Source organism: Papaver somniferum, chromosome 2 (assembly GCF_003573695.1).
Source record: "Papaver somniferum cultivar HN1 chromosome 2, ASM357369v1, whole genome shotgun sequence".
NCBI classification, from domain to species: Eukaryota; Viridiplantae; Streptophyta; class Magnoliopsida; order Ranunculales; family Papaveraceae; genus Papaver; species Papaver somniferum.
The window spans coordinates 166728934-166754378 of NC_039359.1; the positions used below are offsets into that span (position 1 = coordinate 166728934).

General features: G+C 36.6%; 1 protein-coding gene across 1 annotated transcript; it reads left to right on the forward strand.

The window, feature by feature from the left end:
• The first annotated feature begins 6795 nt into the window (after positions 1–6795).
• Positions 6796–11603, forward strand: LOC113349691 (methylmalonate-semialdehyde dehydrogenase [acylating], mitochondrial-like). The gene is made up of 19 exons (XM_026593712.1): positions 6796–6946; positions 7060–7148; positions 7282–7356; positions 7500–7661; positions 7977–8055; positions 8178–8332; positions 8438–8501; positions 8775–8854; positions 8988–9053; positions 9235–9285; positions 9469–9620; positions 9719–9809; positions 10001–10081; positions 10353–10430; positions 10560–10595; positions 10710–10753; positions 10836–10914; positions 11099–11189; positions 11299–11603. The coding sequence occupies exons 1-19, from the start codon at positions 6922–6924 to the stop codon at positions 11406–11408; spliced, it is 1608 nt and encodes a 535-aa protein (XP_026449497.1). The 5' UTR covers positions 6796–6921; the 3' UTR covers positions 11409–11603.
• Positions 11604–25445: the final 13842 nt, after the last annotated feature.

Consider the following 25445-nt stretch of genomic DNA (forward strand, 5'->3'; position numbering starts at 1 on the left):
ATTTTAAAGGGGTTATCTTGTATCTTTTAAACACCTTGATGAATGCTATTAGCTTCGGATATATGATTGCATATAAATTAGATGGTATGTATTTTTTCTTTTACTCATGAAATGTCTCTTACGGAAATTTCATTATGATCCCGTTCTTGTACCTTTGCCAATTTTATTGACAAAAAAGGGGAGAATTAATATGTAGTTCACACTACAAATACATATGGTTTTCGGATCATTGTGTAAGGGGGAGTGGTTTCCATGTGAGATGGAGTATTGACTAAGGGGGAGTGATACATATCACCATAGTATTATTGTTGAAGTTGTGATACAATTGGACTTTGACATTGTGTAATAATACTATGACATTGTATAACAATGATCAATACTGATGCTTTCTCATTGTTATAGCTACGGATCTTCAACAACGGTGATGATAAACTTACAACCTTTGGGATCATTGGAGTACTTGGAAGTGACGAAGATTTCGAGGAATGTTGAAGATTAGATATGTGGAATAGGAGCTACTAAAGTTTCTTTATCTTTTTTGTATTCCATATGTATTGATAGTTTTGTCACTAAAATTGACAAAGGGGGAGATTGTTAGAGCATTGCTCGGTCAAACTCGCATGCGTTGCTATCTCAAGCATGTTTGTCAATGTTAGTGATCAAAACTATAAGTCTTGATTTCTAGTCTACTATAGATAAGTCTCGGACTAGGATATAAAGTGTAGTTGAGCTCAAGGACTTCATGGCGATTCATCATACAAGAAGAAGAACTACTCAAGGAACCGGTGGAACTTCTCGACAAAAAGGTATGTGAAGACTTGAACTTATCTGTCACTCAAAAGTCTATCTACTCTATCTCATACTTCTTGAGACAAAAAATCGTATGTTATATATAGACTTAGATTATACACATTTGGTATTTCGAGCCGAGTATACCTCGCCTATCTATATCTCGAAATATGTGTTGGTAAGCGTTTCGCTTCGACCATGTTTATCTTTACCTAGTGACGAAAGTCATGATATGTTTCAATCCCTTTGAAAATTGCTTTGACGAGAAATGGTGTAACAACTATATAACATCCTCTAAGAATGTTTCAATGGTTGGAATGAGAGTTTAGATTACATAACCAATGATGGACATAAGTATTGTTGTGGAAACACATATGTGCATAAGTCCTATTCCTTGAACCAAAGTTTGCGAACTTTTTTGATCAAGAGAAACTGGAAGAATGGCTTGTTGCCAAGTCCGCGAACTTCCGAACTTCTCATCCCGATAAATTCAGTTGGAGTTGACAAACTTGCTACGCGAGTACCAGTCCGCGAACAGGCGAAAAGTCTTTGCCGAGATTTTCTGCTGGAGTTTGTAAACTCTGCCCGCTAACTTAAGTCCGCGAACCTAGTATGCGAACTTGAGAAGGTTATATATCTGAAGATGATTTCTGAACTTAAACTTAAAAAGACTAAGGAATGCAGTTTGCAAACCGTGGCTATAAAAGTTCATGAACCGCTTCAAGTGAATCAAATCATCTTTGCTTCAATTGTGTCTTGTGTAGTACGTAAGATTTCCTTACAATTGAAAACCTCTCCAATTAGTTCATTTGAAGTCATTTGAACTAGTTATGGTGAATAAGAACATGGTTGATATGAAATTCTCATATGGCTAGCCCTTTGGTTAAATATTGTTGAACCAACAAGTGCATACGTTTGGGTACGGTTAACAAACCTAGAAGCGTGAATTGTCAAGTGTGTATAACAAGCTAAGTTTTCAATCTAACGGTTGAGAAATATTAGCTTGAATCTAAATCAGGTTTTCATCTAACGGTGGATATTGTTTGCTTTGTCACCAAGGCGAAACCCTGATTTGAAAGACTATATAAGGGGACATATAGCAACTCTGCAAAACTAATCCCCACACCTTATGTGTGATACTAGTTTGCGTGCTAGAGTCGTGACTCCTTTAACCTTTGGTTTTCTTCTTCTAAAACCAGGTTAAAGACTTAAAGACTTCATTGGGATTGTGAAGCCAGACTGATATTATTTTTATCGTAGTTGTGTGATCTGATCTTGCATCTTATATCGTACGAGTACAATCAGATTGATTGTCTTGAGATTAATATCTCTGATAGGAAAGATATAAAAAGTAGTCACAAACATCTTCGTCTCATTGTTTGTGATTCCGCAACATCTTGTTTCGCTACCATACGATTAAGATTGTTGTGAGGTGATTGATTTATCTAGGTTGTTCTTCGGGAATATAAGACCGGATTATCAATTGGTTCCTGTTCACCTTCATTATTATCAAAAAACGGAACAAAAACTTTAGGGTTTTTCTGTGGGAGACAGTTTGATCCTTTGATAGACTTGTCTGTGTGAGACATATTTGTTTATTGTTAAAGCCTGTGATTTTGGATCGTAGCAACTCTTGGTTGTGGGTGATATCAGCTAAGGGAATCAAGTGTGCAGTATCCTGCTGGGATCAGAGGTGTGGGGAGTACAATTGTACCTTGGATCAGTAGGAGACTGATTGGGGTTCAACTATAGTCCAGTCCGAAGTTAGCATGGAGTAGGCTAGTGTCTGTAGCGGCTTAATACAATGTGTGTTGAATCTGGACTAGGTCCCCGGGTTTTTTCTGCATTTGCGGTTTCTTCGTTAACAAAATTTCTGGTGTCTGTGTTATTTCAGTTTCCGCATTATATTGTTTTATCTTTATAATTGAAATAATACATGTTGTGTGTTAGATCATCAATTAGAGTAATCCAACCTTTGGTTGTTGATTGTCATTGATTGATCCTTGGATATTGGTTTTTAGTACCATCCAAGTTATTCCTTGTATTTGATTAGTAATCGCAGTTTCTGTTTGAGGAAATCAAATCAAGGGAGAGAGATATAAACTCGTTGATATACTTTTAATTGATTGAGTCTTGTTGATTCTCTTAAAAGTATATTCGAGTTTGTCCATACAGATTGCTAAGCGAAATATTAGGTGGTGTTGTTAGACCCCCGTTTTTTCACATGTTTCTGGGGTTTTTCCAGTACTTTCTCTGGGTCGATTTCTCCACTACAGCAACCGTCTCTTACCTCTCAGATCCACTTCTTCTCTTCAATTTCTTTTCATCACTAAAGATGCCATGCTTTTCATACATAACTTGCATCACTAAATCCGTCATGCTAGATAAAGATGGAGAAATAAAAGCAAATAATGAGAAATAATTTGCCTCCAACAGCAATTGCACGTGAAATGACACTTTAGCTCTTTTAAGCGACGTTTCTTCTTCTTTTGATCCAAAGTACCTAAAACTCAAAATTAAACATAAAATATATAATTTACAAGAAAACTTTGCAGAGAAAGCATAAACAATAAATAAATATCAAGGTGTTTTAGACACCTATCATATGGTTCGTATCCTCCAATATTGCACCAGCAATAAAACTTGGAGGATAGTCATTCCATGTTTGAACTACATTAAAAACTCTGGCATGTTTAGCTAGTTTATCTGCTTATTTATTTTTCTACTAATACAATTGCATTTCTAATAAGGATGTAATGATATCTTGGTTTGAAGATCTTGTATTAACGTGTGATTTCCCAAGTATATTTTTGAATTTCTCCATTAACTGCCTTGATCACTAACTCCGCATCCATTTCGAAACATTCATATTGTACTCCTAGTTCTTCTGCACACTGCATGGCTTGAAGAAGTCCCCCACATTATGTTTCTTCAGCGCTTAAGAGTCCATTGGTATAGCCGCATCTTGCATGGATAAATTCCCCTGTGGAAGATCGACAGATTAGTCCCCAGCCAGAGAAAGAGAAATTGTTTATAATCTTAAAAGATGCATCGCAACAAAATGAAATATATGGGTTATGTGGTAGAGTCCACCTGTTTATGATTTCCTGCATAATCTCATTTTTATTCTGAGATTGTTTCAGGATATGCCTTCATGTGGACATATTCAATAACTGAATAAGACTAACAACTTCCTCTGGATTTGGTTTGATGTCGTCAAATACAAATCTGCACCTTGCTTTCCAAATTTCCCATGCAGTATTTGCCATGATCATTGTTCAGTCTTCAACCAAACCATTGAACTCACTGGTAAACCAGCTTTCAATCCATTCTTTAACTGCAAAGTCTGCAGTAGGCATACTGCGTCTTGCTCCCGTGGTTATGGACCAAATAGCTATTGCAAAAGAGTATTCTCATAATATATGCTTTGTTGTTTCGATACCCTGTTGACAGACTTTGCACTGCTCGCCATAATGATTGAAAGCTCTTGCCATCCTCTCATTTGAAGGTATTATGTCCACCATACATTTCCAAAGGAAATGTTTTATCCTAGGTAAAGTTGGTACAAACCAAATATTCTTCCAGGTTTTTGTATCTGCTTTATCAGTAACAATGTTGCCATTCTTAAGTTCCACCAATTTTTTATATGCTGACTTGACCGTGAAGTCACCATTTCTTGTCAAAGTCAAAATGAGCTTATCATCACCTGTTTGTGGTATACTCATATGCAGAATTCTTGCGGAATCATCCTGATTGAAAATGTCTTGAATAACTGCAACCTTCCAGGTTTTAGTATCTGCGTCGATAAGGTCTGCAACTTTAACATAGTTATTTACTTCCTCCAACTCCACAGCTGGAACTGGCGGTGCTTGTGTGCCTTGGATCCATATGTCAGACCAAATGAAAATTTTGTTTCCATTTCCCACTAGCCAAATACTATCCTGGAATGTAAATTGCATGCTTCCTTGAATGCTTTGCCAGGCCCAGGTCGAGTTTTTCTTTTTCTTAGCATGCATCCCTGTGGTGGTGAGGAAATACCTTTCTTTTAAAGCCTTTGACCACAACTTGTCTTCATTCTTGAGAAGTCTCCAAGCAACCTTAGTTAGTAAGCTAGGTTAGAGCATTTCAGGTCTCTAAAACCCATCCCTCCTGCCAGTTTATGTTTGTTTATAGCTGGCCATGAAGTTAGAAAAAGATCACCTGATTCATGCTTTCCCCACCAGAAATTCCTTTGAATGTTGTCCAGTTCTTTGATAGTAGTATTTGGAATTTTGGATATGCCCATTTGATGTGATGGCATGGAGTTGAGAACGTGTTTCACTAAGACAGATCTGCCTGGCTGATTTATGAACTTTCCTCTCCACCTGGTTAACCCATTTCTTATGTTGGAAACCAAGTTTGAAAAGGATGTAGTTTTCCTTTTATTCAGAAAAAGTGGGATGCCTAAGTATTGTTCCTCCAGACTCATCTCCTTCATCTTCAGATTTCTAAGTAGAATTCTGCAATGTCTTGGATGCATCTGCTTTGAGAAAAAAACTGCGGATTTTTGAAAGTTGATTTGTTGGCCTGACATATCACTGAAGCTTTTGATCACTTGAAGAGGATTTCTGACATTGTGGATATATGCTTTTGTGAAAACAAGGCAGTCATCTGCGAATAATAAGTGAGTGACTTGAGGAGCCCTTCTTGATATTTTGATGCCTTATATTTTGCCTTCCAATTCAGCCTTTGCCAATGCACGAGTAAAAGCTTCCATAGTCATTAAGAAGAGTTACGACGATATAGGATCACCCTGTCGTATGCCTGGATGGTTTGAAATCTTTCCTTGGAGTTCCATTAAGAAGTACTTGTATCTCAGTAGTGCTTACACACTCTTGAATAAAGCCACACCATTTGCTGTTGAAACCTAGATGTTCCATAACCCTGTCAAGAAAAGACCACTCAACCCGATCAAATGCTTTAGACATATCGAGTTTTAATGCCATGTAACCCTTCTTTGTTTTCTTTCTCTTCATACAATGGATCAGTTCATGAGCAAGAGTTATGTTATCACCTATTTGTCTCCCAGGCACGAAAACTGCTTGCATGGGGGAGATAATTTTTTCTAACTGCCTCTTTAGACGATTAGCTAAAATTCTCGATATAAGCTTGTATGTAGAATTACATAATGCGGACGATAATCCCCAGGGGTTTGTGGAAGCTTGCACTTTGGAATGAGACAGAAATTTGTTCTATTTATCTTCTTGAGCAATCTACATGTACGGAAGAAACTTTGTACCATATTGATGACGTCATCTTTAATCGTTTCCCAATTTGCTTGGAAGAAACCGGGAGGGAAGCCGTCTGGTCGGGCGCTTTCCATGGTTGCATTTGCTTCAGTGTGTTGCATATTTCTTCTTCATTTGGCATTTTTGTGAGAAAATCATTGTCTTCATCTGTGATGCAACAAGGCAGAAGATTGAATAACTCATCATTAGTATTTGGATTCGAGGTAGTCATTATATCTATGAAGTGATTTGATAACAATGCTTCTAGATTGTCCTTTCCACTTCACCAAGTACCATCTTGTCTTTTTAAAGCTTCAATTCGATTTCTTGACCATCTTCGATTTGCTTGAAGATGAAAGTGTTTAATGTTTTGATCTGCTTCATGAAAGAAAATACCCCTTGACTTTTGCTTGTAAAAAAAAGCTCTTCACGCTGGTGCCCTTCTTCAAACTCCTTTTCCACTTCTTGGACTGCTTTAGTGTTGTCTGTACCATCCAAAGACGGCTTTTGAAGACTGTTTAATTGTTGTTGGAGATCTTCTAGCTGTATATTTCGAAATTTGCTCCTATTCCAAAGTGATAAGTGTCTTCTTGCTCCTATGATTTTTGGCAACCACTTATGTGGGTTCGGCTAATCATTTGACCATTTCCGGAAAATGAAGATAAAAACAAAAACGTATGAGTAGATGGTGATACATACATAAGATAATGTAAGCACGTGGGCCTAGATAATCATGCGGATTCTTAGTACAGACTACTAAAATTATATGCTTATACCACTTTACGGTAGAGTAGGCAGAGTTCAGGGCAAGTGTATAGGAAGTGCTTTGAGATAGGAAGAAGACACTAAAACAAAACACAACAAAATGTTGAAGTTATCGCTTCGACGAGGTGAATCGGTTTTATTCATTATGATCTTCACTGATAGAGCTGAATCTTAGCCCTAAATTATTATTATTCGTTCATTTAATTGACAAGAAGAATAATTAATTTTCTTTTTTCAGGTAGAAGTTTGATCAAACCAATGAAATCTCAGATTCCTTCTGCTCTTGGAGGAATTTCCCATTTCTCAACTACTACTCAATCTTCTCCTGTAACTCTCTCTCTCTCTCTCTAATTTTCAGTTGTAGGAAATTGTTTATCAATTTATTGTGTGTTGAGTTTTTTTTAGCGATCGACCTCACTAGTAGACTGTTTTTGTTTGTGATTAATGAAATTTCTAATAGCTGAGAGTTCGTAATCTGATTGGTGGTGAATTTGTGGACTCCCAAGCAAGTTCCACGATTGATGTTATTAATCCAGTAAGATCAGTATTATTATTCATTCATTTATTTTCCTTTTCTTTATTTTTTTTTGAAGAAAATTTGGGTAAATTATATTAGTAGAAATTCATCTTTTTTTTGTTGTTAATTTTGAAAGATTTAGTGTTGTACTTGTTGAATAGGCTACTCAGGAGGTTGTTTCACAAGTTCCATTGACAACAAATGAGGAGTTTAAAGCTGCCGTTAGTGCTGCAAAACAAGCATTCCCGTCATGGAGAAACACCCCTATTACTTCACGCCAAAGGATAATGTTTAAACTGCAAGAGCTTATTCGTAGAGATATGGTGAGCTATTCAGTGATGATTGAAGTAATACACTTGCTTTTAGAATTCAATTTATATTCGCGATTACTACTCTGGTATAAGACTTGCTTAGCTCTAGGTAAGACCAAATTAACAGTATTTGTTGAGATATATACATGGGTTTAACGAGAAGTTAACTTAGGCTCATCTGACAATCCACGCGTACTTGAATCCCATGACCTCCTTAGGTCTTCCCATTGTAATACAGTCTTGGCTACCACTTGCTTACATTAGTCAATATTATATATTCACTTCAGTCGATAATTTATTGTGATTGATGTTGTATTTGTGATTCAGGATAAACTTGCTATGAATATAACCACAGAGCAGGGGAAAACTCTGAAGGATGCCCATGGTGATGTGTTCCGTGGGTTAGGTTAGTGTGCTTCTTTGTAAAGAGATATATTTCGTATTTGTTATTAAGGCAAGATTCTATCTATCTATATATATATATATCTGTTTTGTGTCTGTTTAATAGCTTGTGTTTGTTAATCGCAGAGGTGGTTGAGCATGCCTGTGGAATGGCAAGTCTGCAAATGGGGGAGTTTGTTTCCAATGTGTCAAACGGAATCGATACTTACAGTATCAGAGAACCTCTAGGGGTTTGTGCTGGAATATGCCCTTTCAATTTTCCTGCGATGATCCCCTTATGGGTACGAATGCTTGATTCTTCCGTACTCTTTATCTTGTTCCCCACACTAACATGAATACTGAGAAAACATTTCTTTATAACTATCCAATGGCATATTAATCTGCAGATGTTCCCAATGGCAGTTACATGCGGAAATACTTTCATTTTAAAGCCATCAGAAAAAGATCCAGGTTTTGTTACTCTCCTACTGCCATGTTTACAAATACTTAATTACTGCAGTGTCTAGCTATTCTGTATATACTATAAGAAATTACTTCTTTAGATATAGCATTTGAATCATGTCATCCATTGGCTGAAACGATCAAGTTTAAAGTATTCATTGGTCAGTCATTAAGTGACCGCACTAACCATTTGGGATCTGACAACGAAGTTCCCTCTCACTGCTATTCCCTTTACTTTTTAGCTTTTTACAGCTACCTTCATTTGTAAATTTGTTCTCTCAGGAGCTTCTATGATACTCGCTGAACTGGCTATGGAAGCTGGTTTGCCTAGTGGTGTGTTAAACATTGTTCATGGCTCCAACGTAAGATTTTATGGGCTGAAGTACGCCTTTTAAATTAGTTGTGCAATGTTCTATTGCTTGGATATCCTGGATGTTTATTTGGATGATTAGATTTACTATCTCTGATAAATTTTTCTGTTATGGAATCTGGCAGGACACTGTAAATAATATTTGTGATCATGGCGACATCAAGGCTATATCCTTTGTTGGTTCAAATACAGTAAGTCCAACCTCAGAATACAACCACTGCTACTTATGTTTGAGTGTTGCTCAACTGAGTGATATGGAACTCCAGTTCATCTCTGTGCAAACATCACTTAGTCATCCATTTCTTCCTGCAAACCCCTTTTGATTGGTCAATAGCGATGATATACTTCCTCATTTTTCTTATCTGTTTCTAGGCTGGCATGCATATATATGCAAGAGCAGCAGCTAAGGGGAAACGTGTTCAGGTAAAACTGGAATAAGAGCTTCTTTTTATTTTTCTGAAAGGGTATCTTCTTAGTTGTATTCATGCTTTTCCTTTGTAATTTATTTTTCTGACGAAAGTTCGGTATGAAGACAATATGTTCCTTTAAAACAAGCGTAATTCGAGTTCCAAGTGAATCAGTTACCTTACGGAATTCTGTCTGCAGTCAAACATGGGAGCCAAAAATCATGCTATTGTCATGCCTGATGCAAGCATAGATGCTACATTGAATGCCCTTGTTGCTGCTGGATTTGGAGCTGCCGGGCAGAGATGCATGGCGCTCAGCACGGTTGTTTTTGTTGGAGACTCAAAACCATGGTATTATGATTTAGTAATGCATTCAGTAGTTTACTTATGGGTTCTAGGTTGTACTTCGAAATTCTTGACATACACTTACTGAATAACTGACTTTCCAGGCTAGAAGGGCTGGTGGAGCGTGCCAATTCTCTTAAAGTAAATGCTGGATCTGAGCCTGATGCAGACCTTGGTCCAGTGATTAGCAGACAGGTACTTAAAGCTTCTAATTTAAAGAATTTAACCTGAACAATCATTTTGACCATCATGCTTTAAAATGTGTTTGCTTCTTTTCAAAATATGTCTTGTATGTTCACATCGTTACTAGAGACTGAGTGCACTTCTATGAGCATATCACATTCTATGTTTTCCTGTTGCTTTAAACATGATTTCTTGATGCACAGGCGAAGGACAGAATATGCAGATTAATACAAACTGGCGTTGCAAGTGGTGCCACACTTGTACTTGATGGGAGAAATGTTGTGGTATCTATCTACATCCTTAAAAATAAATAGAAACGCTGATTAAATATTGTTCCCAGTCGGTATTAATTACCTGGACCTTACTTTCTTCTTCCTTGATGTTAAGTGTTTTCCTTGAACCTAAGTTAGGATTGTCACATTTTACTTACTGGTAGCCAGATAGGGTATCTTGGATTGCATGATTTCTTCTTCTACATAGACATTTCCCATACTACTTCAATGCAATGTTGCTTGAGATATATAATTAGGTTTAATCTTTTTTGATGCAAAATAGGTTCCGGGTTATGAGAATGGCAACTTTGTCGGTCCTACCATTTTATCAAATGTAAATAGCAACATGGAGTGCTATGAGGTAGACAGTTCTTGTTATCTTTATCCTTTTTGTTATTTTTGGAATGAAACCGGCCCGAATTTCATTGACTCTCTGTTTGAAAGAATGATTGACTGTAGTTTGTAATCTATATGCTATTTTGTCGGACAGGAGGAAATCTTTGGTCCTGTTCTGCTTTGCATGCAGGTACGATTTGCTAATTACCAATGATATATTTGTTTCAATATCAAGGCCTCTTTGTGGATCAAGTTAAAGTTTATTAACATCTTTTTGTCTTTCTTGCTTCCCATCCAACATTAGGCTGACAGCCTAGAAGAGGCTATTGACATTGTCAACAAAAACAAGTATTTCTCAATCTCTGACTGCTTCTCTTTTCCGCTAATTTTGTTGAGTTCATGTATTATAATTGAATTTGTTGTATCGTAGATATGGTAATGGAGCATCAATATTTACCACATCTGGTGTTGCTGCAAGGAAATTCCAGAACGATATTGAAGCAGGCCAGGTCTGTGAACCCTTTAATTATACTTTTTTTGTGTAGATCCAATAACTTATCCTAGTATAGAAAATCAAAACAGTTGCTTAGTTCAATTACTGAGAAAATAAAATCGATTTGAGTTTTTTGCTCTTGGATTCGGCTTCAATCATCATGAATACTGTGATGGAACTTTATCCAATTGTCTTCTTAGGTGGGTATTAACGTGCCAATACCAGTTCCTTTGCCATTTTTCTCATTCACTGGAGCGAAGGCATCTTTTGCTGGTGATCTCAATTTCTATGGTAAGGGTGCTTTTGGTGTTTTAGATGTGCGTTCTGTTTTCTCTCCTTCTGAAATACTTTCGTTGCTGCTTTTGTCAAAAATGATTAAATCTTTACCCTGTACTTTCAGGCAAAGCCGGTATGCAATTTTACACACAGATCAAAACTGTGACTCAACAATGGAAGGATTTACCAAGTCAAGGAGTATCTCTGGCTATGCCAACATCTCAAAAATCTTAAAACACTTCTATCTTTTCTTTGGATTATGTGAACAAAAACAAAGTCAATTGCAATATAGTTTGGGACATTTTGGCTTCAGGGTTCATGAATCATTATCCTTGTAATTCCCTTTTCTCTGTTATTAAATGTGGTGGTCCATCAATACGAATAAAAAAAGAAGCGCAGTGAACTGGGGTTTCACCCATTTGTCAAACAGTACTACCAATGTGTTTGACCTTTAACTACGATCTTCGACGTGCCATGTGTTGAGATGAGAATGCAGCTGGAAATTTGTGATGAAGTCCACCAGTGTTGGACGTTGTTTGAAATTGCAAAGACCGGTAGAGCATGAGCAGCAGTGTTAGCTATATAAGGGGTACAATTATATTCCAAAAGAACTTATTCTAGTTTTTTTTGTTTTTTTTGGAAGTAAGACTTATGTTGGAAGGCATCCGTTAATCTGCGGATTCAGGCTCTTCGGAGTCCATTTCTTGAAGAATGGCTCTTCCAATGGCCGAATCTCTAGGGTTAACATCAGCGAAAGCAGTTACATGGAGATTTATGTTTAAGTTACAAGATGCATATGCTTTTACAGTGTTAAAAGCAATTGAAGGAATTAAAAAACTAGGAGATTCTTCATTTCAGGAAGTTGTATTCTCGGAACCTCTTCCCTTCTTTGCTAACAAGTCCGCCACCTTGTTAGCTCTCCTATCTACACACTGAAAACCTAGAAAAGAGGCTAAATTCTTAGCCAATAACTTTACTTCTTCTAAGATGGCTATACATTGCCATTGGACTGTTTGATGTAGTTTTTAAGTGGTAGTAAAGTTCGTTCAACTCGGATTATGTAGACTCGATTTTAGACTCAAATTAGAATAGAAAACTTAAAAAGAAATTGTTATCAAGATTATAAAAAGCACTGAGACTCAGGATTCCACCAATCTCCATTTTTTATGTGATTTAATCTAGTCAATATTTATGCAACTCTTTACGTTTGAAGTGATTCTAATATTCGCCTAGACAAGTAGATACTCAAAACAATAGTTGTAAATCGAAAGCATGGACCATCAAAAGACTTAACCTAAGCATGACCCATCAATTGAGAACACAACCACTTAATCAGAATCATATATTCGATTTTAGTTCAGTGCAAATAATCATAAAAGAATTACGAAAATTAAATTAAATAGAATTTACCACATAATAATTGGAAAAATGGCTTCCTCCATCGCCTCAGCAATGGGGTTTAGCTCCTCATATTAATAACTTGCTCAAGATACATGATTATAGCCAAAAAGTTGATTAAAAGATGAAGAAGTGGGTTTAGCTCCTCATATTAATAACTTGCTCAAGATACATGATTATAGCCAAAAAATTGATTAAAAGATGAAGAAGTACTAAAACAGGAAGTTTAAGACTCACAGAAAGTGTCACAGATAAACGTTACAAAGAAACTGTTTCTGTTTCCGTTTTCTATGACCGTGCAACCACTGTCGTTGATACAGTTGAAGAACGACTGGCTTTAAGTGTCTGTTCTTCGTGTTCTTGAAGGTCTTCAATGGTGGCAGCAGCAGCAGAAGAGGTTCCTGGATGTTGATTGTTTACACTTTTCTGAGGATCTAAACTTCTTCCTAGGGTTTCTAATCTCTTCCTGGGCTCGAATCAATGATATTTATAGACAACAGGTGAATCAAATCTCCCCGAATTCTTTTGGTTTATCTCTTTTTTTCTTTGGTAGCAAGTTACGGGAATTTCTCTGTGTGCGGCTTCTGTTGAGTCCGTGCTCTTCCCAAACTCCCTAAACGCGTCATACTCCAGCTAGGACTCAAACTAAACCTGATACGTACAAATCCTGGCGTCAAATTCTCACGCAATCTCTGAAACGCGATATACATGTCCATCTCCTCTGTTTTGCTCTCACGGCTTATCCAGCCCAATTAGATCGACCAAATCACTTGCATATGACCTATTATCCTCTAGCAAGTCCAGCCCAAGAATTTCCAGTGATTTAATCTCCATAAAACTCCTCAAAAATCCGAATCCTAAACTGCCAGGCGTGAAAGCTAGTTTTCCCGCCAATTTTCTTCTTTTGAATTTGGGAAGGAAAGTGACCTCCCCCTATCCTGTGCTGTTCTCCCTTTAGCATCTGCCTGGAAATAGGTCACCCCTTAGTAATTAGGTTACCCCTTATCCAAAGTAAGAGCGAAAAAACCACTCTTTAGCCAATTTCGTCGCAAAAGCTTATTTCTCCAAAAATACCTACAGGGACATAAAAAGCCATAATAAATATAACATCGAGCACTAATAATATATACAATTGAGATTATATAAGACACATAAATGCGTCTATCAAATACCCCCAAACTTATTATTTGCTAGTCCCGAGCAAATCAAATAGAAAATAAAATCCTAACTCACTGTCGCAAGGCATCGTCGATTGCATTTAGCGTATGCAATAAGCCTTTAAACCCCTAGGTGGACGAGTTATAGTCTCGGGTGGGTTTACCAGAGGTGTACCCACAAAACCTGTACTCCAGACCTTAGCTATCTACGCAGAACCTTGGAAGGCACTAAAGAATCTCCTTGGTTGGCATACTTATTGACTACAAGAGGAAGTACCCTGATGCGAAATTCCAATTGTTGTACACGAGTTTGCACTCAAGCATTTTAATAAAGTGCCACACTTTCAATTTCGTGTTTAAGAAAGTGCCACCGTTTTTTTCAGAATTTATTTAGTGCCACACATTTGACCTTTTCCATCCAGTTTTTTTCCAAGCAAAAGTTTACATCCGTTAGTGCATAGGTGGCAGTAGTTCAGCTTAGAAAAAGACATTTACACCCTTGAAATATCTCACTACAGTTCATGTCTTCTTTGGGTCATTTCATCGAACAAATAGACCGCGTTGTGCTCATCCAGCAGCAACAACATCATTTGATTCATTTGCACTTCACAACAGATTCTAGTGTCAAAAGCGAAAACAAAGTGCATTTCCATTCACATAGATTTCTACAAGTACAAAGAAGCAATCACACTAACATAAAAAACGATGCGCCTAAACTTACATTTTCCTTATTATGTACTTAAAATCACCACTGAGCAGATTTCAGAACAAAAAAAGAAAACACAAAACTCAAAACATAGCTAGGATACTTGGCAGTATCATCCTCCACTATCTCTAGCACAACAACAACGAAGTAACTAGGATATTCAGTTTAGACCCTCAACCCCGGTGGTACTTGTTTCATGGCTTTCATTCTTCCTTCTTTCGGCACCAGCATCAGCAACCTTCCGCACCTCATCTGCTGAAATAAAAAACAAAATTACATTTAGAATTGATATAGAACATTGTACTTCACTCAAAAATTAGTTATCATAAAGTTGCTAATGCGACTGCAGCTTCTGCTGAATCAGTTACTTTATCCATATTCAGCTTCTGCTCATCTACTTGCAAATTCAGCTGTAACTCACGTCCCTTAGCAACAATCACTAGCACCATCTCATCTTGTATGATTCACCATTGCAACTGCATCTTCTCCAATCTCTAATTCAACTCAATCCTATAGCAACAACATTCATATCTGTTTGTCTTTCTCTGCAGCCATCACCTTCAGCTCAGCTCAACACATCAGCTCTCCACATTAACATAGCCTCAACATCAATTCCTATCAACTCAGACATCCTAAGATTCTCAAGGTCAACAACATCATCCATTTAATTCTTCAATTCAAAATTAATACAATAATTACCTAAACTCTATAACTCATCACAGTAACAGAAATTCAATTCAATTGATTGAAGAAAATTACCTCAGACCCAAAATCTAACCTCTTACAATTAACCAATCTTCACTGCTAGCTCGGTTCGACTTCAACCAACACCAAATAGCCATCCCAAATCCTTCCCTGAGTTCTTCTCATGAAACCCTATATTTTCACTGCAAACAGAGATTCAATCAATAAATCCTTCTCCCTTCCTCGTAACAGTAAAAACCCATTATCAATTGATCGATTTTGTGATCAATTTCTCACAAACCCAAAATTCTCTTCAGTCAAAATAGAACCCTCACCAATTCATAACTCCACAATTCCATCTCCTTCATCATTCATGCAGTTCACTAACTAATTCCCTTTATTCAAATCCAGAAACCTTAACTAAGTCTTTGATTTATTTTTCGCCTGAGTTTGAAATGAAACCATTAGTGAGAAAATCAAACCCTACTTTCAATTTCAAACTCAGAAAAAAATAATGAAAGAAAAATTTCAATCTCAATTTCAAATCCTGATGGAAACCCATTAGTCAGATATGATTAGAAAACAAAAAACCCATTAATCCGACCAAAATCAAAGCCTAATTTCAATTTTAACACAATCTGCAGACCCTAATAGGTTCGATCTACAGCAGCAACTCCATCCTCTTCATCCCGTGCTCAAACAATCACAACAGCATCACCGACAACCAACTCTTAACGTTTCTCTTAAGTTTCTGATATCATAATCACAAAATCTTCTCACGGAAACACGAGAAGAGAAGAACAGGGGAAAGAGGAAGAAGAAAGAACTAACGGGGAAAGATGGTGAACCCATGACTAGTATAATAGGATTTTCAAGGGTAAATATGTAAATCGCGACAGATTATTTTGACCGAGTCAGCTAAAAAGACCAAGTGTGTGGGTCCTGACGGAAAAACTAACGTTTGTGGCATTTAATAAATTCTGAAAAAAACGGTGGCATTTTCTTGAATCGGGATTTGCAAGTGTGGCAGTTTGTTAAAAATCCCTTTTAAAATTCATATAAAGTGACAGAGCTCTACTCAGATAGTTGCACTATGGACAACATATTCGGAGTCAAAACTAATCACATGGATAGATCAAGAAGATGGATATAGAAAAACATATATGGTTTTGATGTTTACTAAGTGAATGGCATTTCCCATATCTGTCTGAAGGCCTCCGCCAAAATGAAACTATCCTAATGGATTGAGATACTAGTCCGACTAATATTAACACACTGGCATATACAAGGGTACCAGTGGTCGATAACCTAACTCTAGGTCAACACAACTGGCATATACAAGGGTACCAGTGGTCGACTTTATTGAATTTATTCCTTTTGGTCAAATGGTCTGGTCTCAAAATTTTTTTTCTTTTTTTTTTCAACTTTTTGGTAACTACCAGTTTTTTTTCATCTCTCTTTTTTCTTTTTTCAACTTTTTTTTTCTTTTTTTTTCATGATATCTCAATCACTCTAATTCACCCTAGCATTGGTAACAACTTGAATCGTGGGCCCCACCTATCACTTAGAGAAACATAGTTTAAAAATAAAATAAAATAAAAATAGAAGTGAAAAGGACTCAACGAGATATGGTGAAACTATCATGTTATTTCTAACACCTGAGCTCTGTGCTTTTATGAATAGACTCTTTAGATGTTTCCATCTAATCAGATTGGTTCCTCAACTCCTACGATCAAAATGCTTCCATCCACTTAGATTAGTTAGTGCAACCCTCAATAGGCATAAATTTCTAGGTTCTGGAGTTTATTTATTCATACTGCAACTAAAAAGTTTCTCCCATACCCCCAAACTTAAATCTAACATTGTCCTCAATGTTCTAAAGATGAAATTAAAAGCATGAACAAGGAGAAACTGTTATCATTTGAAGCAAAAGAGATAAGGAAAGATATTACCGTGTCGCATGAATGTTGGGTTACCTCCCAAGAAGTGCTAAGTTTAAAGTCTTCAGCCAGACTAAGAAAGGATTAGTCACCTCATAGAATCAAAAAGTAATAGCCGAAATTTCTGTGGGTCATCAAAACCAAATAGAGCTATCACAAATAAAAGGAATCTGCAACCTGCCAAGAAAATTAACAAATAAAGCGCACCCTTGTCTAGTTTCCTGTTTAAGACAACTACATCTAGATGTGGTTCAGGTTCAGGTTCCATAACTGAGTCCAAATAAAATATTTTCATGGGTTGGAATTCCTCAAAGATAAGATCCGGTTCAGGTATTAGAGTCTGAAGAAACTCAAGTAAAAATTTAAAAGCACATAATAATAACCTGAATAATTGAGGATCCTTAAAGTCAATCAGTTTTGACTCACACAATCGACCACGATGAAACTGGTGGTCAATCTTAAGCAAATGTATCAACCCTAATCTCTTAAAGTAATTAGGTTTAGTCTCAAAACTGAATAATTGACACATCTGAAATTTATACGTTCCCACAATTGGTTGAAAAATATTTGGTGGGAAAACAAAGTCGATCTTGATATCATAGCCTGGGTAAACCACATCAACCAGAGGATGGGTTTCTAATAACTGAACTTCCTTATGGACATCACTAGGTTCAGGAAAACGTGTGTGAAGATAATCTTGTAAAATGGTTGAGGCACATGGAGAATGATAATCACCCCCAAACTTAGAGTTTTGGGTATCTCTAGATAGACCAGCTACAATTTCCTTAATTTATAGTACGTTGGAATCCTGAAAATAGTCAATTTCTTCTTCTAGGTTATACTCAAGTGACGCATCCTCACCAATATTTAATAGTTGTACGAGTTCATTTTCTTCGTCTAAGACCATTGTTTCTAAATCGCTAGACTCTAAAACGATATTCTCAGAATAAACTCGTTCCTCTAAACCATTATCGACTTCGTAATCAAAAGGAAATACTACATCATCTAAAGAAGTGGTATCTCTAATCAAATCCTCGTCCTTTTGAATAGGTGAATAATCATTAAAATTATCGGGATCTGAACCAGAAATAACACTATCATCATAAAGTTCATTTGGAGTAACAAATTCCTGATCACCATGCCTACATATTTCAAATTCTTCATCAACACTATCCTCGTCATAATCATCATAATAGCATGAAAATGGTTGAACCTCATCTAAAGTAGTGTTACCAATCCTATCCTTGTCATCTTGATTATGCGAATAACTATCCTCATTTTCAAAGGTATTATTGGAAACATTATATTGGAAATTAAGACTATTTTGAGCAGTTCTTTCTTGGGCCTCTAACAACATTTTCTGAGTCGATTCACAAGACTTCCTTATGGTATCGTGTATAGAAGGTTCACTCATGGGTGCATTTTGTTTATTCATTTCTAACACAAACCTATTTGTATTCTCAGTTAATTGTTTGAGAGACTCTTCTAGAGGAAGAACAGGTTCAGAAGGATCATAATAGGGACTAGTTTTCAACATTTTCATTATATTGTCCAAAGACGAGGAACTAGTACTATAATAATCCTTATTTTCTTGCTCGTATGACCGGGTGTGTGTGTATAGTAATTGGGCTCACCATGGTATGAGCCGTAACCTTGAAAAGGTTGATGTTCCCAATCACTATTTACACTATGGTTAAAATTGTAACGTCCATTTTGAAACTCAGTCGGATATTCGTTGTATTGGCTATTGTGATACCAGTTCGACATTCTATTGCAGGGGTGTGAGTTGTCACACAAAATAAAACCCACTGACAGGGGATTCGTGGGTGGATAGAGTCTTACCTCCCGTACCAGACGGGCGATGAACCGTTGAAGTCGACTCAGGCCACCGACTCCGATGTCAGTGTACGAACCCGAGGGGCCGAGACAGTATCGTAAATGTCGTCCTTCCCTGCAAACAGTTTATATTTAATCTTAACCCTTCCGTAGGGTTTTAAAAAAATAATGTTCAGTCCAAAAATAAAGTCCAAAAAGTGTCCAAAAATAAAAAGAAAAATTACAAAAACTAAAACCCTATTTACAGTTTCTAAAAATAAACCAAAATAACTATATACAAAATCTTCTTCTTCACTCCTTTCGGATTCCTCTTTTCATTCCTTCTTTGGCGATGCTTTCCTTTTATAGCACTTTTTCTTTCCTTGTAGCTTCGCTCGAAATCTGAAAAGAATCAAAACATACCAAAGTGGTAAAAAAGAACAAAAATTCTAAAAGAAATAAAATAAATCTAAAACCTAATACAAATCCCCGGCAGCGGCGCCAAAAATTGATGTAGTTTTTAAGTGGTAGTAAAGTTCGTTCAACTCGGATTATGTAGAATCGATTTTAGACTCAAATTAAAATAGAAAACTTAAAAAAAAATTGTTATCAAGATTATAAAAAGCACTGAGACTCATGATTCCACCAATCTCCATTTTTTATGTGATTTAATCTAGTCAATATTTATGCAACTCTTTACGTTTGAAGTTATTCTAATATTCGCCTAGACAAGTAGATACTCAAAACAATAGTTGTAAATCGAAATCATGGACCATCAAAAGACTTAACCTAAGCATGACCCATCAATTGAGAACACAACCACTTAATCAGAATCTTATATTCGATTTTAGTTCAGTGCAAATAATCATAAAAGAAATATGAAAATTAAATTAAATAGAATTTACCACATAATAATTGGAAAAATGGCTTCCTCCATCGCCTCAGCAATGGGGTTTATCTCCTCATATTAATAACTTGCTCAAGATACATGATTATAGCCAAAAAGTTGATTAAAAGATGAAGAAGTACTAAAACAGGAAGTTTAAGACTCACAGAAAGTGTCACAGATAAACGATACAAAGAAACTGTTTCTGTCTCCGTTTTCTATGACCGTGCAACCACTGTCGTTGATACAGTTGAAGAACGACTGGCTTTAAGTGTCTGTTCTTCGTGTTCTTGAAGGTCTTCAATGGCGGCAGCAGCAGCAGAAGAGGTTCCTGGATGTTGATTGTTTACACTTTTCTGAGGCTCTAAACTTCTCCCTAGGGTTTCTAATCTCTTCCTGGGCTCGAATCAATGATATTTATAGCCAACAGGTGAATCAAATCTCCCCGAATTCTTTTGGTTTATCTCTTTTTTTCTTTGGCAGCAAGTTACGGTAATTTCTCTGTGTGCGGCTTCTGTTGAGTCCGTGCTCTTCCCAAACTCCCTAAACGCGTCATACTCCATCTAGGACTCAAACTAAACCTGATACGTACAAATCCTGGCGTCAAATTCTCACGCAATCTCTGAAACGCGATATACATGTCCATCTCCTCTGTTTTGCTCTCACGGCTTATCCAACCCAATTAGATCGACCAAATCACTTGCATATGACCTATTATCCTCTAGCAAGTCCAGCCCAAGAATTTACAGTGATTTAATCTCCATAAAACTCCTCAAAAATCCGAATCCTAAACTGCCAGGCGTGAAAGCTAGTTTTCCCGCCAATTTTCTTCTTTTGAATTTGGGAAGGAAAGTGACCTCCCCCTATCCTGTGCTGTTCTCCCTTTAGCATATGCCTGGAAATAGGTCACCCCTTAGTAATTAGGTTACCCCTTATCCAAAGTAAGAGCGCAAAAACCACTCTTTAGCCAATTTCGCCGCAAAAGCTTATTTCTCAAAAAATACCTACAGGGACATAAAAAGCCATAATAAATATAAAATCGAGCACTAATAATATATACAATTGAGATTATATAAGACACATAAATGCGTCTATCAAATACCCCCAAACTTATTATTTGCTAGTCCCGAGCAAATCAAATAGAAAATAAAATCCTAACTCACTGTCGCAGGCATCGTCGATTGCATTTAGCGTATGCAATAAGCCTTTAAACCCCTAGGTGGCCCTAGTGGCCGAGTTATAGTCTCGGGTGGGTTTACCAGAGGTGTACCCACAAAACCTGTACTCCAGACCTTAGCTATCTACGCAGAACCTTGTAAGGCACTAAAGAATCTCCTTGGTTGGCATACTTATTGACTAGAGGAGGAAGTACCCTGATGCGAAATTCCAATTGTTGTACACGAGTTTGCACTCAAGCATACTAAAATTCATATAAAGTGACAGAGCTCTACTCAGATAGTTGCACTATGGACAACATATTCGTAGTCAAAACTAATCACATGGATAGATCAAGAAGATGGATATAGAAAAACATATATGGTTTTGATGTTTACTAAGTGAATGGCGTTTCCCATATCTGTCTGAAGGCCTCCGCCAAAATGAAACTATCCTAATGGATTGAGATACTAGTCCGACTAATATCAACACACTGGCATATACAAGGGTACCAGTGGTCGATAACCTAACTCTAGGTCAACACAACTGGCATATACAAGGGTACCAGTGGTCGACTTTATTGAATTTATTCCTTTTGGTCAAATGGTCTGGTCTCAAAAATTTTTTTTCTTTTTTTTTTTCAACTTTTTGGTAACTACCATTTTTTTTTCATCTCTCTTTTTTTTTTTCTTTTTTCAACTTTTTTTTTCTTTTTTTTCATGATATCTCAATCACTCTAATTCACCCTAGCATTGGTAACAACTTGAATCGTGGGCCCCACCTATCACTTAGAGAAACATAGTTTAAAAATAAAATAAAATAAAAATAGAAGTGAAAAGGACTCAACGAGATATGGTGAAACTATCATGTTATTTCTAACACCTGAGCTCTGTGCTTTTGTGAATAGACTCTTTAGATGTTTCCATCTAATCAGATTGGTTCCTCAACTCCTACGATCAAAATGCTTCCATCCACTTAGATTAGTTAGTGCAACCCTCAATAGGCATAAATTTCTAGGTTCTGGAGTTTATTTATTCATACTGCAACTAAAAAGTTTCTCCCATACCCCCAAACTTAAATCTAACATTGTCCTCAATGTTCTAAAGATGAAATTAAAAGCATGAACAAGGAGAAACTGTTATCATTTGAAGCAAAAGAGATAAGGAAAGATATTACCGTGTCGCATGAATGTTGGGTTACCTCCCAAGAAGTGCTAAGTTTAAAGTCTTCAGCCAGACTAAGAAAGGATTAGTCACCTCATAGAATCAAAAAGTAATAGCCGAAATTTCTGTGGGTCATCAAAACCAAATAGAGCTATCACAAATAAAAGGAATCTGCAACCTGCCAAGAAAATTAACAAATAAAGCGCACCCTTGTCTAGTTTCCTGTTTAAGACAACTACATCTAGATGTGGTTCAGGTTCAGGTTCCATAACTGAGTCCAAATAAAATATTTTCATGGGTTGGAATTCCTCAAAGATAAGATCCGGTTCAGGTATTAGAGTCTGAAGAAACTCAAGTAAAAATTTAAAAGCACATAATAATAACCTGAATAATTGAGGATCCTTAAAGTCAATCAGTTTTGACTCACACAATCGACCACGATGAAACTGGTGGTCAATCTTAAGCAAATGTATCAACCCTAATCTCTTAAAGTAATTAGGTTTAGTCTCAAAACTGAATAATTAACACATCTGAAATTTATGCGTTCCCACAATTGGTTGAAAAATATTTGGTGGGAAAACAAAGTCGATCTTGATATCATAGCCTGGGTAAACCACATCAACCAGAGGATGGGTTTCTAATAACTGAACTTCCTTATGGACATCACTAGGTTCAGGAAAACGTGTGTGAAGATAATCTTGTAAAATGGTTGAGGCACATGGAGAATGATAATCACCCCCAAACTTAGAGTTTTGGGTATCTCTAGATAGACCAGCTACAATTTCCTTAATTTATAGTACGTTGGAATCCTGAAAATAGTCAATTTCTTCTTCTAGGTTATACTCAAGTGACGCATCCTCACCAATATTTAATAGTTGTACGAGTTCATTTTCTTCGTCTAAGACCATTGTTTCTAAATCGCTAGACTCTAAAACGATATTCTCAGAATAAACTCGTTCCTCTAAACCATTATCGACTTCGTAATCAAAAGGAAATACTACATCATCTAAAGAAGTGGTATCTCTAATCAAATCCTCGTCCTTTTGAATAGGTGAATAATCATTAAAATTATCGGGATCTGAACCAGAAATAACACTATCATCATAAAGTTCATTTGGAGTAACAAATTCCTGATCACCATGCCTACATATTTCAAATTCTTCATCAACACTATCCTCGTCATAATCATCATAATAGCATGAAAATGGTTGAACCTCATCTAAAGTAGTGTTACCAATCCTATCCTTGTCATCTTGATTATGCGAATAACTATCCTCATTTTCAAAGGTATTATTGGAAACATTATATTGGAAATTAAGACTATTTTGAGCAGTTCTTTCTTGGGCCTCTAACAACATTTTCTGAGTCGATTCACAAGACTTCCTTATGGTATCGTGTATAGAAGGTTCACTCATGGGTGCATTTTGTTTATTCATTTCTAACACAAACCTATTTGTATTCTCAGTTAATTGTTTGAGAGACTCTTCTAGAGGAAGAACAGGTTCAGAAGGATCATAATAGGGACTAGTTTTCAACATTTTCATTATATTGTCCAAAGACGAGGAACTAGTACTATAATAATCCTTATTTTCTTGCTCGTATGACCGGGTGTGTGTGTATAGTAATTGGGCTCACCATGGTATGAGCCGTAACCTTGAAAAGGTTGATGTTCCCAATCACTATTTACACTATGGTTAAAATTGTAACGTCCATTTTGAAACTCAGTCGGATATTCGTTGTATTGGCTATTGTGATACCAGTTCGACATTCTATTGCAGGGGTGTGAGTTGTCACACAAAATAAAACCCACTGACAGGGGATTCGTGGGTGGATAGAGTCTTACCTCCCGTACCAGACGGGCGATGAACCGTTGAAGTCGACTCAGGCCACCGACTCCGATGTCAGTGTACGAACCCGAGGGGCCGAGACAGTATCGTAAATGTCGTCCTTCCCTGCAAACAGTTTATATTTAATCTTAACCCTTCCGTAGGGTTTTAAAAAAATAATGTTCAGTCCAAAAATAAAGTCCAAAAAGTGTCCAAAAATAAAAAGAAAAATTAAAAAAACTAAAACCCTATTTACAGTTTCTAAAAATAAACCAAAATAACTATATACAAAATCTTCTTCTTCACTCCTTTCGGATTCCTCTTTTCATTCCTTCTTTGGCGATGCTTTCCTTTTATAGCACTTTTTCTTTCCTTGTAGCTTCGCTCGAAATCTGAAAAGAATCAAAACATACCAAAGTGGTAAAAAGAACAAAAATTCTAAAAAATAAAATAAATCTAAAACCTAATACAAATCCCCGGCAGCGGCGCCAAAAAAATTGATGTAGTTTTTAAGTGGTAGTAAAGTTCGTTCAACTCGGATTATGTAGAATCGATTTTAGACTCAAATTAAAATAGAAAACTTAAAAAAAATTGTTATCAAGATTATAAAAAGCACTGAGACTCATGATTCCACCAATCTCCATTTTTTATGTGATTTAATCTAGTCAATATTTATGCAACTCTTTACGTTTGAAGTTATTCTAATATTCGCCTAGACAAGTAGATACTCAAAACAATAGTTGTAAATCGAAATCATGGACCATCAAAAGACTTAACCTAAGCATGACCCATCAATTGAGAACACAACCACTTAATCAGAATCTTATATTCGATTTTAGTTCAGTGCAAATAATCATAAAAGAAATATGAAAATTAAATTAAATAGAATTTACCACATAATAATTGGAAAAATGGCTTCCTCCATCGCCTCAGCAATGGGGTTTACTCCTCATATTAATAACTTGCTCAAGATACATGATTATAGCCAAAAAGTTGATTAAAAGATGAAGAAGTACTAAAACAGGAAGTTTAAGACTCACAGAAAGTGTCACAGATAAACGATACAAAGAAACTGTTTCTGTCTCCGTTTTCTATGACCGTGCAACCACTGTCGTTGATACAGTTGAAGAACGACTGGCTTTAAGTGTCTGTTCTTCGTGTTCTTGAAGGTCTTCAATGGCGGCAGCAGCAGCAAAGAGGTTTGGATGTTGATTGTTTACACTTTTCTGAGGCTCTAAACTTCTCCCTAGGGTTTCTAATCTCTTCCTGGGCTCGAATCAATGATATTTATAGCCAACAGGTGAATCAAATCTCCCCGAATTCTTTTGGTTTATCTCTTTTTTTCTTTGGCAGCAAGTTACGGTAATTTCTCTGTGTGCGGCTTCTGTTGAGTCCGTGCTCTTCCCAAACTCCCTAAACGCGTCATACTCCATCTAGGACTCAAACTAAACCTGATACGTACAAATCCTGGCGTCAAATTCTCACGCAATCTCTGAAACGCGATATACATGTCCATCTCCTCTGTTTTGCTCTCACGGCTT

Excerpts from the sequence above, each read along its gene's own strand:
- LOC113349691 (XM_026593712.1), top strand. The coding sequence starts at position 6,922 with ATGTTGAAGTTATCGCTTCGACGAG. Across the intron at positions 6,947-7,059 it reads GAAGTTATCGCTTCGACGAG|GTAGAAGTTTGATCAAACCA; the intron begins GTGAATCGGTTT and ends TTCTTTTTTCAG. Across the intron at positions 11,190-11,298 it reads TGGTGATCTCAATTTCTATG|GCAAAGCCGGTATGCAATTT; the intron begins GTAAGGGTGCTT and ends CTGTACTTTCAG.